Source organism: Salvelinus fontinalis, chromosome 35, assembly GCF_029448725.1.
Source record: "Salvelinus fontinalis isolate EN_2023a chromosome 35, ASM2944872v1, whole genome shotgun sequence".
In the NCBI taxonomy this organism is placed as follows: domain Eukaryota; kingdom Metazoa; phylum Chordata; class Actinopteri; order Salmoniformes; family Salmonidae; genus Salvelinus; species Salvelinus fontinalis.
The window spans coordinates 23,297,410-23,313,351 of record NC_074699.1 but is presented as its reverse complement, the minus strand read 5'-3'; the positions used below and the strand labels follow the sequence as shown (position 1 = coordinate 23,313,351).

The window sequence follows — 15,942 nt, the reverse complement described above, 5'->3', positions numbered from 1 at the left end:
TCCACATATTCTGAGTCAGAACCGTCCAGAGTAGGGATGCTGGACGGGCAGGCAGGTGTGGGCAGCGATCGGTTGAAGAGCATGCATTTAGTTTTACTTGCATTTAAGAGCAGTTGGAGGCCACGGAAATAGAGTTGTATGGCATTGAAGCTCGTCTGGAGGTTAGTTAACACAGTGTCCAAAGAAGGGCCAGAATTATACAAAATGGTGTCGTCTGCGTAGAGGTGGATCAGAGAATCACCAGCAGCAAGAGCAACATCATTGATGTATACAGAGAAGAGAGTCTGCCCGAGAATTGAACCCTGTGGCACCCGCAATGAGACTGCCAGAGGTCCGGACAACAGGCTCTCCGATTTGACACACTGAACTCTATCCGAGAAGTAGTTGGTGAACCAGGCGAGGCAGTCATTTGAGAAACCAAGGCAGTCGAGTCTGCCGATAAGAAATGTGGTGATTGACAGAGTCGAAAGCCTTGGCCAGGTCGATGAATACAGCTGCACAGTATTGTCTCTTATCAATGGCGGTTATGATATCGTTTAGGACCTTGAGCGTGGCTGAGGTGCACCCATGACCAGCTCGGAAACCAGATTGCATAGCAGAGAAGGTATGGTGGGATTCGAAATGGTAGGTGATCTGTGTGTTAACTTGGCTTTCATTTACATTACATTTAAGTCATTTAGCAGACGCTCTTATCCAGAGCGACTTACAAATTGGTGCATTCACCTTATGACATCCAGTGGAACAGCCACTTTACAATAGTGCATCTAAATCTTTTAAGGGGGGGGGGGGGGGTCAGAAGGATTGCTTTATCCTATCCTAGGTGTTCCTTGAAGAGGTGGGGTTTCAGGTGTCTCCGGAAGGTGGTGATTGACTCCGCTGTCCTGGCGTCGTGAGGGAGTTTGTTCCACCATTGGGGTGCCAGAGCAGCGAACAGTTTTGACTGGGCTGAGCGGGAACTGTACTTCCTCAGTGGTAGGGAGGCGAGCAGGCCAGAGGTGGATGAACGCAGTGCCCTTGTTTGGGTGTAGGGCCTGATCAGAGCCTGAAGGTACTGAGGTGCCGTTCCCCTCACAGCTCCGTAGGCAAGCACCATGGTCTTGTAGCGGATGCGAGCTTCAACTGGAAGCCAGTGGAGAGAGCGGAGGAGCGGGGTGACGTGAGAGAACTTGGGAAGGTTGAACACCAGACGGGCTGCGGCGTTCTGGATGAGTTGTAGGGGTTTAATGGCACAGGCAGGGAGCCCAGCCAACAGCGAGTTGCAGTAATCCAGACGGGAGATGACAAGTGCCTGGATTAGGACCTGCGCCGCTTCCTGTGTGAGGCAGGGTCGTACTCTGCGGATGTTGTAGAGCATGAACCTACAGGAACGGGCCACCGCCTTGATGTTAGTTGAGAACGACAGGGTGTTGTCCAGGATCACGCCAAGGTTCTTAGCGCTCTGGGAGGAGGACACAATGGAGTTGTCAACCGTGATGGCGAGATCATGGAACGGGCAGTCCTTCCCCGGGAGGAAGAGCAGCTCCGTCTTGCCGAGGTTCAGCTTGAGGTGGTGATCCATCATCCACACTGATATGTCTGCCAGACATGCAGAGATGCGATTCGCCACCTGGTCATCAGAAGGGGGAAAGGAGAAGATTAATTGTGTGTCGTCTGCATAGCAATGATAGGAGAGACCATGTGAGGTTATGACAGAGCCAAGTGACTTGGTGTATAGCGAGAATAGGAGAGGGCCTAGAACAGAGCCCTGGGGGACACCAGTGGTGAGAGCGCGTGGTGAGGAGACAGATTCTCGCCACGCCACCTGGTAGGAGCGACCTGTCAGGTAGGACGCAATCCAAGCGTGGGCCGCGCCGGAGATGCCCAACTCGGAGAGGGTGGAGAGGAGGATCTGATGGTTCACAGTATCGAAGGCAGCCGATAGGTCTAGAAGGATGAGAGCAGAGGAGAGAGAGTTAGCTTTAGCAGTGCGGAGCGCCTCCGTGATACAGAGAAGAGCAGTCTCAGTTGAGTGACTAGTCTTGAAACCTGACTGATTTGGATCAAGAAGGTCATTCTGAGAGAGATAGCAGGAGAGCTGGCCAAGGACGACACGTTCAAGAGTTTTGGAGAGAAAAGAAAGAAGGGATACTGGTCTGTAGTTGTTGACATCGGAGGGATCGAGTGTAGGTTTTTTCAGAAGGGGTGCAACTCTCGCTCTCTTGAAGACGGGACGTAGCCAGCGGTCAAGGATGAGTTGATGAGCGAGGTGAGGTAAGGGAGAAGGTCTCCGGAAATGGTCTGGAGAAGAGAGGAGGGGATAGGGTCAAGCGGGCAGGTTGTTGGGCGGCCGGCCGTCACAAGATGCGAGATTTCATCTGGAGAGAGAGGGGAGAAAGAGGTCAGAGCACAGGGTAGGGCAGTGTGAGCAGAACCAGCGGTGTCGTTTGACTTAGCAAACGAGGATCGGATGTCGTTGACCTTCTTTTCGAAAAGGTTGACGAAGTCGTCTGCAGAGAGGGAGGAGGGGGGGGGAGGGGGAGGAGGATTCAGGAGGGAGGAGAAGGTGGCAAAGAGCTTCCTAGGGTTAGAGGCAGATGCTTGGAATTTAGAGTGGTAGAAAGTGGCTTTAGCAGCAGAGACAGAAGAGGAAAATGTAGAGAGGAGGGAGTGAAAGGATGCCAGGTCCGCAGGGAGGCGAGTTTTCCTCCATTTCCGCTCGGCTGCCCGGAGCCCTGTTCTGTGAGCTCGCAATGAGTCGTCGAGCCACGGAGCGGGAGGGGAGGACCGAGCCGGCCTGGAGGATAGGGGACATAGAGAGTCAAAGGATGCAGAAAGGGAGGAGAGGAGGGTTGAGGAGGCAGAATCAGGAGATAGGTTGGAGAAGGTTTGAGCAGGGGGAAGAGATGATAGGATGGAAGAGGAGAGAGTAGCGGGGGAGAGAGAGCGAAGGTTGGGACGGCGCGATACCATCCGAGTAGGGGCAGTGTGGGAAGTGTTGGATGAGAGCGAGAGGGAAAAGGATACAAGGTAGTGGTCGGAGACTTGGAGGGGAGTTGCAATGAGGTTAGTGGAAGAACAGCATCTAGTAAAGATGAGGTCAAGCGTATTGCCTGCCTTGTGAGTAGGGGGGGAAGGTGAGAGGGTGAGGTCAAAAGAGGAGAGGAGTGGAAAGAAGGAGGCAGAGAGGAATGAGTCAAAGGTAGACGTGAGGAGGTTAAAGTCACCCAGAACTGTGAGAGGTGAGCCGTACTCAGGAAAGGAGCTTATCAAGGCATCAAGCTAATTGATGAACTCTCCGAGGGAACCTGGAGGGCGATAAATGATAAGGATGTTAAGCTTGAAAGGGCTGGTAACTGTGACAGCATGGAATTCAAAGGAGGCGATAGACAGATGGGTAAGGGGAGAAAGAGAGAATGACCACTTGGGAGAGATGAGGATCCCGGTGCCACCACCCCGCTGACCAGAAGCTCTCGGGGTGTGCGAGAACACGTGGGCAGACGAAGAGAGAGCAGTAGGAGTAGCAGTGTTATCTGTGGTGAGCCATGTTTCCGTCAGTGCCAAGAAGTCGAAGGACTGGAGGGAAGCATAGGCTGAGATGAGCTCTGCCTTGTTGGCCGCAGATCGGCAGTTCCAGAGGCTACCGGAGACCTGGAACTCCACGTGGGTCGTGCGGGCTGGGACCACCAAGTTAGGGTGGCCGCGGCCACGCGGTGTGAAGCGTTTGTATGGTCTGTGCAGAGAGGAGAGAACAGGGATAGACAGACACATAGTTGACAGGCTACAGAAGAGGCTACGCTAATGCAAAGGAGATTAGAATGACAAGTGGACTACACGTCTCGAATGTTCAGAAAGTTAAGCTTACGTTGCAAAAAAAAATAAAAAATCTTATTGACTAAAATGATATAGTACTGCTGGCTGGTGAAGTAGGCTGGCTAGCAGTGGCTGCGTTGTTGAAAGTGTAACTGGCTAGGTAACCTCGACAATTTCTCTAAATTTCTCTAAACTACACAATTATCTTGGATACAAGGACAGCAAAGACAACTATGTAGCTAGCTAACACTACGCTAATCAAGTCGTTCCGTTGTAATGTAAGTTTCTACAGTGCTGCTATTCGGTAGAAGTTGGCTAGCTAGCAGTGTTAGCTAGCAGTGTTGACTAGGTAGGAGAACGGCAGCGCGGCGGACAAAAATAGCTGGCTAGCTAACCGATAATTACTCAAAACTACACAATTATCGTAGATACAAAGATAGCAAAGACAACTATGTAGCTAGCTAACACTACACTAATCAACTCGTTCCGTTGTAATGTAATCGTTTCTACAGTGCTGCTATTCGGTGGCTAGCTGGCTAGCTAGCAGGGTTGACTACGTTACGTTACGTTAGGACGAAAATAGCTGGCTAGCGAACCTCAATAACTACACAATTATCTTTGACACAAAGACGGCTATGTTTATTTATTTATTTATTTATTTCACCTTTATTTAACCAGGTAGGCAAATTGAGAACACGTTCTCATTTACAATTGCGACCTGGCCAAGATAAAGCAAAGCAGTTCGACACATACAACAACACATAGTTACACATGGAGTAAAACAAACATACAGTCAATAATACAGTGAAAAATAAGTCTATATACAATATGAGCAAGTGAGGTGAGATAAGGGAGGTGAAGGCAAACAAAATATATATATAAATAAATAAAAATATAAAAAGGCCATGGTGGCGAAGTAAATACAATATAGCAAGTAAAAAATAACACTGGAATGGTTGGTTTGCAGTGGAAGAAGGTGCAAAGTAGAGATAGAAATAATGGGGTGCAAAGGAGCAAAATAAATAAATACAGTAGGTAAAGAGGTAGTTGTTTGGGCTAAATTATAGATGGGCTATGTACAGGTGCAGTAATCTATGAGCTGCTCTGACAGCTGGTGCTTAAAGCTAGTGAGGGAGATAAGTGTTTCCAGTTTAAGAGATTTTTGTAGTTCGTTCCAGTCATTGGCAGCAGAGAACTGGAAGGAGAGGCGGCCAAAGGAAGAATTGGTTTTGGGGGTGACCAGAGAGATATACCTGCTGGAGCGCGTGCTACGGGTGGGCGTTGCTATGGTGACCAGCGAGCTGAGATAAGGGGGGACTTTACCTAAGTAGCTAGCTAAGATCAAACAAATCAAAGATAGCAAAGACAACTGTGTAGCTAGCCAACACTACACTAATCAAGTCGTTCCGTTGTAATGCATTCGTTTCTACAGTGCTGCTATTCGGTGGCTAGCTGGCTAGCTAGCAGTGTTGACTACGTTACGTTACGTTGGGACGAAAATAGCTGGCTAGCGAACCTCAATAACTACACATTTATGTTTGATACAAAGACGGCTATGTAGCTAGCTAAGATCAAACAAATCAAACCGTTGTACTGTAATGAAAATGAAAATGAAATGGTAATACTACCTGTGGAGCGAAGCTGAATGCGACTACTCCCCCCCTCCAAACACTCCAGAGAGCTTAGAAAGGCAGGGCAGGATAGATATAGGTTTGTAGCAATTTGGGACTAGAGTGACTCCCCGTTTGAAGAGGGGGATGACCGCGGCAGCTTTCCAATCTTTGGGGATCTCAGACGATACGAAAGAGAGGTTGAACAGGCTAGTAATAGGGGTTGCAACAATTTCGGCAGATAATTTTAGGAAGAGAGGGTCCAGATTGTCTAGCCCGGCTGATTTGTAGGGGTCCAGATTTTGAAGCTCTTTCAGAACATCAGCTATCTGGATTTGGGTGAAGAGAAATGGGGGAGTCTTGGGCAAGTTGCTGTGGGGGGTGCAGGGCTGTAGACCGGGGTAGGGGTAGCCAGGTGGAAAGCAAGGCCAGCCGTAAAAAAATGCTCATTGAAATTCTCAATTATCATGGATTTATCGACGGTGACAGTGTTTCCTGTGTTTCCTTCAGTGCAGTGGGCAGTTGGGAAGAGGTGCTCTTATTCTCCATAGACATTACAGTGTCCCAGAACTTTTTGGAGTTTGTGCTACAGGATGCAAATTTCTGTTTGAAAAAGCTAGCCTTTGCTTTCCTAACTGCCTGTGTATATTGGTTCCTAACTTCCCTGACAAGTTGCATATCGCGGGGGGTATTCGATGCTAATGCAGTATGCCACAGGATGTTTTTGTGCTGGTCAAGGGCAGTCAGGTCTGGAGTGAACAAAGGGCTATATCTGTTCCTGGTTCTACATTTTTGGAACAAGGCATGCTTATTTAAGATGGTGAGGAAAGCACTTTTAAAGAATAACCAGGCATCCTCTACTGACGGAATGAGGTCAATATCCTCCCAGGATACCCGGGACAGGTTGATTAGAATTGTTTTAGGGAGCGTTTGACAGTGATGAGGGGTGGTCATTTGACCGGAGACCCATTATGGACGCAGGCAATGAGGCAGTGATCACTGAGATCCTGGTTGAAGACAGCAGAGGTGTATTTGGAGGGCAGGATAGTTAGGATGATATCAATGAGGGCGCCCGTGTTTACAGATTTGGGGTTGTACCTGGTAGGTTCATTGATCATTTATGTGAGATTGAGGGCATCAAGCTTAGATTGTAGGATGGCCGGGGTGTTAAGCATGTCCCAGTTTAGGTCACCTAACAGCACGAGCGCTGAAGATAGATAGGGGGCAATCAATTCCCATATGGTGTCCAGGGCACAGCTGGGGCCAGAAGGTGCTCTATAGCAAGTGGCAACGGTGAGAGACTTGTTTCTGGAAAGGTGGATTTCTAAAAGTAGAAACTCTAATTATTTGGGCACAGGCCCCCTTTGGCAGTTCTATCTTGTCGGAAAATGTTATAGTTAGGGATGGAAATGTCAGGGTTTTTGGTGGCCTTCAGACACGGCTAGGACATCCAGGTTGGCCGAGTGTGCTAAAGCAGTGAATAAAACAAACTTAGGGAGGAGGCTTCTAATGTTAACATGAATGAAACCAAGGCTTTTACAGTTACAGAAGTCAACAAATGAGAGCGCCTAGGGAATGGGAGTGGAGCTGGGCACTGCAGGGCCTGGGTTAACCTCTACATCACCAGAGGAACAGAGGAGGAGTAGGATAAGGGTACGGCTAAAGGCTATAAGAACTGGTCGTCTAGTTCGGAACAGAGAGTAAAAGGAGAAGGTTTCTGGGCACGGTAGAATAGATTCAAGGCATAATGTACAGACAAAGGTATGGTAGGATGTGAATACAGTGGAGGTAAACCTATGCATTGAGTGACAATGAGAGAGATATTGTCTCTAGAAACAACATTTAAAATCAGCTGAGGTCACCGCATGTGTGGGCGGTGGAACTAAAGGGAGAACCTCTAAGGCGTATTGAACAGAGCTAGAGGCTCTACAATGAAATAAGCCAATAATTACTAACCAAAACAGCGATGGACAAGGCATATTTACATTAGGGAGAGGCATGCATAGCTGAGTGATCATTGGGTCCAGTGAGTAGCTGGGCGAGCTGAAGACACGGCGATTCAGACAGCTAGCGGGCCGGGGCTAACAGAAGGGCCTTAGAGGGATGTTGTGTCGGGAGAAGTCAGTTGTAGCCCCTTCGTACAGTTACGTCGGCAGATCAGTCGTGATGGATCAGCAGGGCTCCGTGTAGTAAAAGGGTTCAGGCCAATTGGCAAAATAGGTATAGTAGCCCCCCCCCCCCCCGATGGACTTCTTCAGCTAACAGTCCGCTGTGCTCTAGACAGCTAGCGGGCCGCGGCTAGCAGATGGGCATTCAGGGGACGTTGCGACGGGGGAGCCAGTTGAAAAACTCCCTCGGCGGATTACGTCGGTAGTTCAGTCGTGAAGGATCGGCGGGGCTCCGTATCGGCAATAAAAAGGGGTCCAGGCCAATTGGCAAAATAGGTATTGTAGCCAAAGGAGTGGCTGATGGACCTCTTCAGCTAGCCGGGAGATGGGCCTAGCATAGGCTATCTCCAGGCTAATTGGTGCTTGCTTCAGGACAGCTAGCTAGCTGCGATGATCCAGGTGGAGAGGTTCAGAGCTTGCAGTAGGAATCTGAGGATATGGAGAATAAGAAGTCCGATACACTCTGGGTTGAATCGCGTTGTGCAGACTGGCAGGAGTTGTCCGAGCTAACGGTTAGCTGATGACCACTAGCAGTGGCTAGCTGACTACTAGCTAGTAGCTAGTTAGCTGGCTAGCTTCTGTTGGGGTTCCGGTTCTGAAGTAAAGAAAATGGCAGATCCATACCACATTCGGTGAGATGGGTTGCAGGAGAGTATGTTGAAGTTGGGGTTAAGAAAAATATTTAAAAAATATGCAAATATATACCTGGGACAAGACGAAGACAAAAGACGCCTGACTGCTACGCCATTTTACAATAGTGATGACATGTAATTACAGTAAAACATAGCTAAATCACTACAAACATGTTGTATGCAAAGTATCTAAAAAGTGAACTTATATACTTTGTAAAACATTTTCTGTTATTATAACAATAATTTGTGATTCTGTAGAGCTTTGGTGGGTGTTGTCGTGCCGTTAGGTGGATGCCATTACGTTTCTTACTTTGTGGATGGGATGCTAGCATTTCTATAAACTTGGATCCTGATGTATGTTTTAGATAACATGTGGGGAGACTACCTGGAGAAAGGTCAGATCTTGGAGAAGGCAGGTCTGCCCTCAGTAGACGTCCACGGGGCTGTGGAGAGCTTCGGCCTGTACGTCTCAGCTGACATCGCTACCTCCTTCACCCTCCTGGTGGGAATCTTCTTTCCCTCCGCCACAGGTAAGACCTGGCAACCCAGAGCCATAACTGGCAACACCAGCTGGCAACCCAGAGACATTTTTGTTCACTGATTGGTTGAGTCAACATTCTGAGAGTTGTCAGTAACTGATGTGTCCTTCATGTCCCTGTACTGTAGGTATCATGGCAGGCTCCAACAGATCAGGAGATCTGAAAGATGCTCAGAAGTCCATCCCTATTGGAACCATCTTGGCTATAACTACTACTACCCTTGTCTGTATCCTTTCATGGAGTCAATAGTCAAATCAAATCAACATTTATTTGTCACGTGCACAGGATACAGCAGGTGTAAACGGTACAGCAAGCTCTTCCTCATCCATGTCAATAGGCAGTGTTCTCCCCAAGTTGTTCAATGTCTAGATACATCTGTCTTCCATACTGCATGTGTTTCTGTGTGTTCCTTAACATCCTGCCGTCAGATTTCAGCTCTGTGGTTCTGTTTGGGGCCTGTATTGAAGGAGCGGTCCTAAGGGACAAGTAAGTGAACTTGTCTGTAGCATTAGGCCACATCTTTGACATCACAAGATACATTCAAGTCCAGACAATAGCCTGTCTGCTTCTCAACAACATGCAGTACAAGCTTGTAATTATATTTGTTGGTATGGCAAAGAACTTCAGATGCTGTGTTTGTTGGTATTGATAATGGCCCCGCTAACAGGTCCATGTCCTCTCCTGTCCTGTAGGTTTGGGGATGCAGTCAGTAAGAACCTGGTTGTGGGGACTCTGTCCTGGCCCTCCCCCTGGGTCATCGTGATTGGCTCCTTCTTCTCCACCGTGGGGGCGGGACTACAGTCCCTGACCGGCGCCCCTCGTCTCCTACAGGCCATCGCCAAGGACAACATCATCCCCTTCCTCAGGGTAGGACCAGCCACCTTGGCAGGTAGCCTAGCGGTTAAGAGCATTGTGTCAGTAACCGAAAGGTTGCTGGTTCAAATCCCAGAGCCGACTAGGTAAAACATATGCCCATGTGCTCTTGAGCAAGGCACTTACCCTAATTGCTCCTGTAAGTCGCTCTGGATAAGAGTGTCTGCTCAAATGTAAAAAAATCATACACTGGCTATTAGTGCCCTTCCTTATGTCTTTGTGGGTGGAGCTGTATTGTACATACACACTGTGTACTTTCTATACAATACAAAGCATCTAGTGGCCTGAAAAACACAGCCGTAATTCAAGGTTTCTCTAGCTGCCACCACTGTTTGTACACATTGCTTGATACATTGCTCGGCTCTATGCCCGTGTGTGCTCACAGTGGCCCTACTATTAGATACATTATGATACACAACTAAAAACTACAGTGAACAAGATAATAGAGTTGTGGTTGTCTTTGCTTACTCATTTGAATGAAGCTGAACATAGGAGTTCATTTGCATTCCCACATGTAAATTATTGTTGGTAACAGAGGATTAGCTATATAAAAACGACATTATGTAACCCTGTTCTAGGATCAGCTTAAGCGACCATGAAAATTCTGGTTAAAAGAAATACAGTTAAAAACTGGCCTAGGACCAGTACTTAGAGACCCAATGCACCAGTTTTTCAATCAATAACAAATAATTTCTCGGTAACAATTAAGTACCTTACAATAACAGTTTTCCATTAAAAGCAACAAAAATAGATTTTTTTAGCAAAAACATTTTTCTCAAGCAAGAATTTAGCCAGGACTGTCTGGGAGTGGTACAAATGGGGAGGGGAAAACTGAAAACTAGCTGTTATTGGCAGAGAGGTTGGAACTCTTTGTTATTGGTCTATTAAAGTTAGTTCACCCTTATTTCAGTTTATGTGATAAAACAAGCACACGTATAGTGTAGAGAATCATTGTACCATCTAAACCGTTGTGAAATATATTTTCCATAACCAAACATATATTGTATTTTCAGCTTTTTGAAGCTGGTGTACAAAACTGAAAGTAGAAAGTAGAAACTTAAGAACTGGAAGGATAGAAATTAGCGCACATAGAACACATTTACCGCTTGTTAGATTTGCTTTCAATGTGAATGACGGATCTATAACTTACATTTCTATTTGCATTTAGTCGGGTCGCCCAAAAGGTTACATATTACAACTTTAACCAATTTACTGCCTGGTGATGTCACCAGACAAGCCGAAACATGTCACCAGACAAGCCGCCCATGCAAACCTGCTGATTAGGAGGTCCTGTGTAGATTGTATTTTCAACCAGTAACTATCAGTAAATAACACTGATCAAATGTTTTCACATACCACCTTTACAGTGTTAGTTTCATCAGCTGTTGTACAATCTGATATGAAACACAGGGGAAAACTTAACTTAATTTTGACTGCACTGGGCCTTTAAGGCCACTCAATCCATAATTGATCGGTCCCATTGGCTACAATACAACAATCAACCAGAAACAAAACAAATAAAAAACAAACCATCACAAAAAAAAAGAATGTATTTATAAAGTGTATATATTTTTTCTTTTTTCTGGTGCAGGTGTTTGGTCATGGCAAGGCCAATGGGGAGCCAACCTGGGCACTGTTACTGACAGGGCTCATCGCTGAGCTGGGCATCCTCATAGCCTCTCTGGACATGGTGGCACCCATCCTCTCCATGTGAGTCACACACACACGAAACAGACTAAACATACACATATGTACACATCAAACATGATTATTTAAAAGCAGGAAAATAGGGATTATTTCAAATCATATTGTGGGTGAACTTGCTGATCTTGGGGCCTCTTGAGTGGTGCAGAAGTCTAAGGCACTGCATCGCAGTGCTAGCTGTGCCACTAGAGATTCTAGGTCGCAGCCGGCTGTGACCGGGAGACCCATGTGGTGGCGCACAATTGGCCCAGCATTGTCCGGGTTAGGGGAGGGTTTGGCCGGCAGGGATGTCCTTGTCCCGTTGCGCACTAGCGACTCCTGTGGCGGGCCGGACGCAGTGCACACTGACACGGTCGCCAGGTGTACGGTGTTTCCTTCGACACATTAGTGCGGCTGGCTTCCAGGTCAAGTGGGCATCGTGTCAAGAAACAGTGCGGCTTGGTTGGGTTGTGTTTCGGAGGACGCACTGTTCTCAACCTTCGCCTCTCCCGAGTCCGTACGGTAGTTACAGCGATGAGACAAGACTGTAACTACCAACTGGATACCACAAAATTGTGAAGAAAAAGGGGTAAAAAATAAAAGAAAAAATGAATTGCTGAACTCCCATCAGCCAAAGTCATGTAGCTTACATGGGAGGAAACAGACACTTGATGACTTCCCTTCTCAAACACTGCTGATAAACCAGAAACCATTTTAAACCATAAACATCTCACAGATGTTCAAAAAACATTATGGTCCTCCGAGGAGTAGTTTGGGCGGCAGGTAGCCTAGCGGGGCCAGTAACTGAAAGGCTGCTGGTTCAAATCCCTGAGCTGACTAGGTAAATGATCTGTTGATGTGCCCTTGAGCAAGGCAAATTGCTCCTGTAAGTCACGCTGAATAAGAGTGTCTGCTAAAATATACTTTAATCAAATCACTTGCATTTTAACAACCACTTCACAAGTGAAACACCTCATTCCAGCCAGGTACTCTGTACACAATCAGCACAAGTGGCTTTGTGTGGAAGGTTGCCAAGTGCAGTGGTTCACAAACTGTGGGTCCAGTTATTTTATATATATATATATATATATTGTGGCAAACCTCTTCAAGGTTAGGAGCGTTTGTCACAAATTAAGTGGGGAAACTGTCACCAAAATCACCCCAGAATGAGAGTTCTTTCGAACAGGACAGTACCTGTGTGTTTGTTTCTCCGTCCTGGTCCACCCAGGCCGCACGCAAGGTCAAGGATAGCAGGGTACACGAATCGGGTTCTCGGTAGGTCTCGGTAGGTCCAGGTCCAAACGCCAACAGGTAAGTCCAAAACAGTCCAGCTCATACACGGTAAATCCAGCCAATATATATTGTTTCTTTCTCTATGGTTCACAAATGGAATTGTAGTTTTGGCAGTTGGCCATTTTGTGATCTGTAGTTCTGATCGGGGTGGCCATTTTAGTGATTGGGCAGAGCCCGTTTATTAGTTCTGTTCTCACATATCTGCCATTTATCACTCGACCCCCTTCTTTGCCACACATCTCCCACCATTGATCCGGCCCCCTAGGTCGGGCTACCGCAGCAAAATATGCGTGCATGCGGGATAACCCATCCACATTTCCCATTTCCTTCCCTGCTCTGTGTTTCAAGTCAAAGTGAAATGGTTGGAGACTCAAAAACCACCGCATCACCCGAGCGTTCTTCTCTTTAGCCTTATGCATCCAGGTTAGTGGGGCATGGTCACTGATGAGGGTGAAGTGGTGCCCCAGCAGGTAGTATTTCTGGCTTTCTAGAGCCCACTTTACTTCCAGCACCTCTTTCTCAATGACTGAGTAGTTGGTTTCCCATGGTTCCAGCTCCCTGCTTAAAAACAGGATGGGGTGTTCCACCCCTTCTACCTCTTGGGATAGCACTGCTGCCAAGCCGACCTCTGAGGCATCCGTCTGAATCACAAACTCTCTCTCAAAGTCTGGTACCACCAGCACTGGATTACAGCAGAGAGCCTCCTGTAATGTCCTAAATGCGGGTTAGTGCTGGTGGTAATAAAGGTGAAATAAAAATATGTGACTCTTCGATCACTCCAGCTGCCAACATTTTCTCCGTCTCTGCTCTAATCGCAGCCTGTCAAGCCTCGGGTACCCGATATGGCCTCATGCTCACTTTTCTCCCTGGTAGGGAAACGATATCATGAGCCGTAACCTCAGTTCGGCCGGGTACCTCTGAAAACACATCTCTGTTTTTCTGGATCAGGGTCTTTGCTTCCTGTACTTGTGCTGGGGACAGAGTAGGTGAAATATTTACTTCGGCTGTCTCCTGAGTGTGTGTGGGGTATGTGACCATTAGTGTTTCTCTCTCGCTCCATGCTTTTAACAGGTTTATGTGATAGATCTGTTCCTGGGGCCGTCGACCTGGCTGTCAGACCCGATAATTAACTTCTCCTATTCTCTCCAGTACTTCATATGGTCCTTTCCATGTGGCTAGTAGTTTGCACTCTACCGTGGGGATCAGCACTAACACCTTATCTCCCGGTTGAAATTCCCTCAGGGTAGCCTGCCTGTTATAAGTGTGCCGCTGGTGCTCTTGTGCTTGTCTCATGTGCTCTCTGACGATGGGCATGACTGTGGCTATCCTGTTTTGCATTGCCGTGATGGATTGGTGCTCCCAGGTTTCCCGGGCGATGTCGTAGATTCCCCTGGGGTGCCTTCCATATACCAGCTCAAAGGGGGAAAACCCCAGCGAGGCTTGAGGAACCTCTCTAATGGCAAACATCAGATACGGCAACATGCAATCCCAGTTTTTCCCATTCTTATCGATTACCTTCCTGAGCATTGACTTCAGGGTACGGTTGAATCTCTCAACCAACCTGTCCGTCTGAGGATGGTAAACCGATGTCCTCAACTGTTTCACCTGCCACAATTTACAAAGGTCCGCCATAAGGCGGGACATAAAGGGGGTCCCCTGGTCAGTAAGGATCTCCCATGGAACCCCTACCCTGGTGAACAAGAGCACTAATTCCTTGGCAATCTTTTTTGAAGCCATCGTTCGAAGGGGAATGGCTTCTGGGTAGTGAGTGGCATAATCTAGAATGACCAGAATGTATTGGTACCCTCTGGCAGATTTGGGTAGTTGGCCCACTATATCCGTTGCTATCCTCTCAAATGGCGTTTCGATTATGGGGAGTGGCACTAACGGGCTTCTAACAGCTAGTCGGGGAGCTGTTAACCTGTCTAGGATCAGCGTGGCGCTAGCGGCACACCCCCCCCCCCCCCACTGAAAAACCAGTGCCGCGAAATTCAAAAAAAATATTTTTTTTAAATATTTAACTTTCACACATTAAAGTCCAATACAGCTAATGAAAGACACAGATCTTGTGAATCCAGTCAACATTTCCGATTTTTAAAATGTTTTACAGGGAAGACACAATATGTAAAGATGTACATCTATTACCTAAAAACACATTAGCATAATCCACCATCTTTTATTTGTCCACCAACACCAGTAGCCATCACCAATTCGGCTAAACTAAGATATTTATAGCCCCTAACCAACAAAAAAACTCATTAGATGACAGTCTGATAACATATTTATGGTATGGGATAGGTTTTGTTAGAAAAAAGTGCATATTTCAGGTAGATGGCATAGTTTACAATTGCACCCACCATCACAAATGGACTAGAATAATTACAATGAGCAACGTGTTTACCTAACTACTAATCATCAAACATTTCGTAAAAATACACAGCATACACATATCGAAAGACACAGATCCTGTGAATACAGACAATATTTCAGATTTTCTAAGTGTCTTACAGCGAAAACACAATAAATCGTTATATTAGCTTAGCACATAGCAATTAGCAGCCCAGCATTGATTCTAGCCAAAGTGAGCGATAAAAGTCAACATTGCCAAAAGATATTAATTTTTTCACTAACCTTCTCAGAATTCCTCCGATGACACTCCTGTAACATCACATTACAACATGCATATACAGTTTGATCGAAAATGTTTATATTTAGCCACCAAAATCATGGTTAGACAATGTGAAATGTAACTCAGCTGGTCAGAAAATGTCCTTGCGCCACTTAGACAGTGATCTACTCTTATACATAAATACTCATAAACGTGACTAAAAAATATAGGGTGGACAGGGATTGATAGACAATTTAATTCTTAATACAATTGCGTTATTACATTTTTTAATTTATCCTTACTTTTCAATACAGTTTGCGCCAAGCGAAGCTACGTCAAAAAACATGGCGTCCTAAGCCACTAAAATGTTTCGACAGAAACACGATTTATCATAATAAAAATGTCCTACCTTGAGCTGTTCTTCCATCAGTATCTTGGGCAAAGGATCCTTTCTTGGGAGAAATCGTCTTTTGGTGGAAAGCTGTCCTCTTGCCATGTGGAAATGTCAACTGCGTTCGGGATGAACTGAAAAGCGTGCCCAACTTTTCACATCGTTGCAAAAATAAATGTCCCAAAATCGCACTAAACGGATATAAATTGCTATAAAACGCTTTAAATTAACTACCTTATGATGTTTTTAACTCCTATAACGAGTGAAAAGATGACCGGAGAAATATAACAGGCTAAACTAACGCTTGGAACAGGTGCGCGCCGGTGTCCTCTAGGCTCATGACGCAGCTCCCAAAG

At 46.5% G+C, this 15,942-nt stretch overlaps 1 protein-coding gene across 2 annotated transcripts in view; it reads left to right on the top strand.

Moving 5' to 3' along the window:
• The window catches only part of LOC129834583 (solute carrier family 12 member 4-like), a 60,174-nt gene that overhangs the window by 23,405 nt on the left and 20,827 nt on the right, over positions 1–15,942 (top strand). For both annotated transcript variants that reach the window (XM_055899700.1, XM_055899701.1), the window contains exons 9-13: positions 8,565–8,729; positions 8,866–8,964; positions 9,167–9,224; positions 9,431–9,605; positions 11,203–11,321. In XM_055899700.1, coding sequence (XP_055755675.1) covers positions 8,565–8,729; positions 8,866–8,964; positions 9,167–9,224; positions 9,431–9,605; positions 11,203–11,321 — 616 coding nt within the window. The remainder of the gene's footprint in view (positions 1–8,564; positions 8,730–8,865; positions 8,965–9,166; positions 9,225–9,430; positions 9,606–11,202; positions 11,322–15,942) is intronic.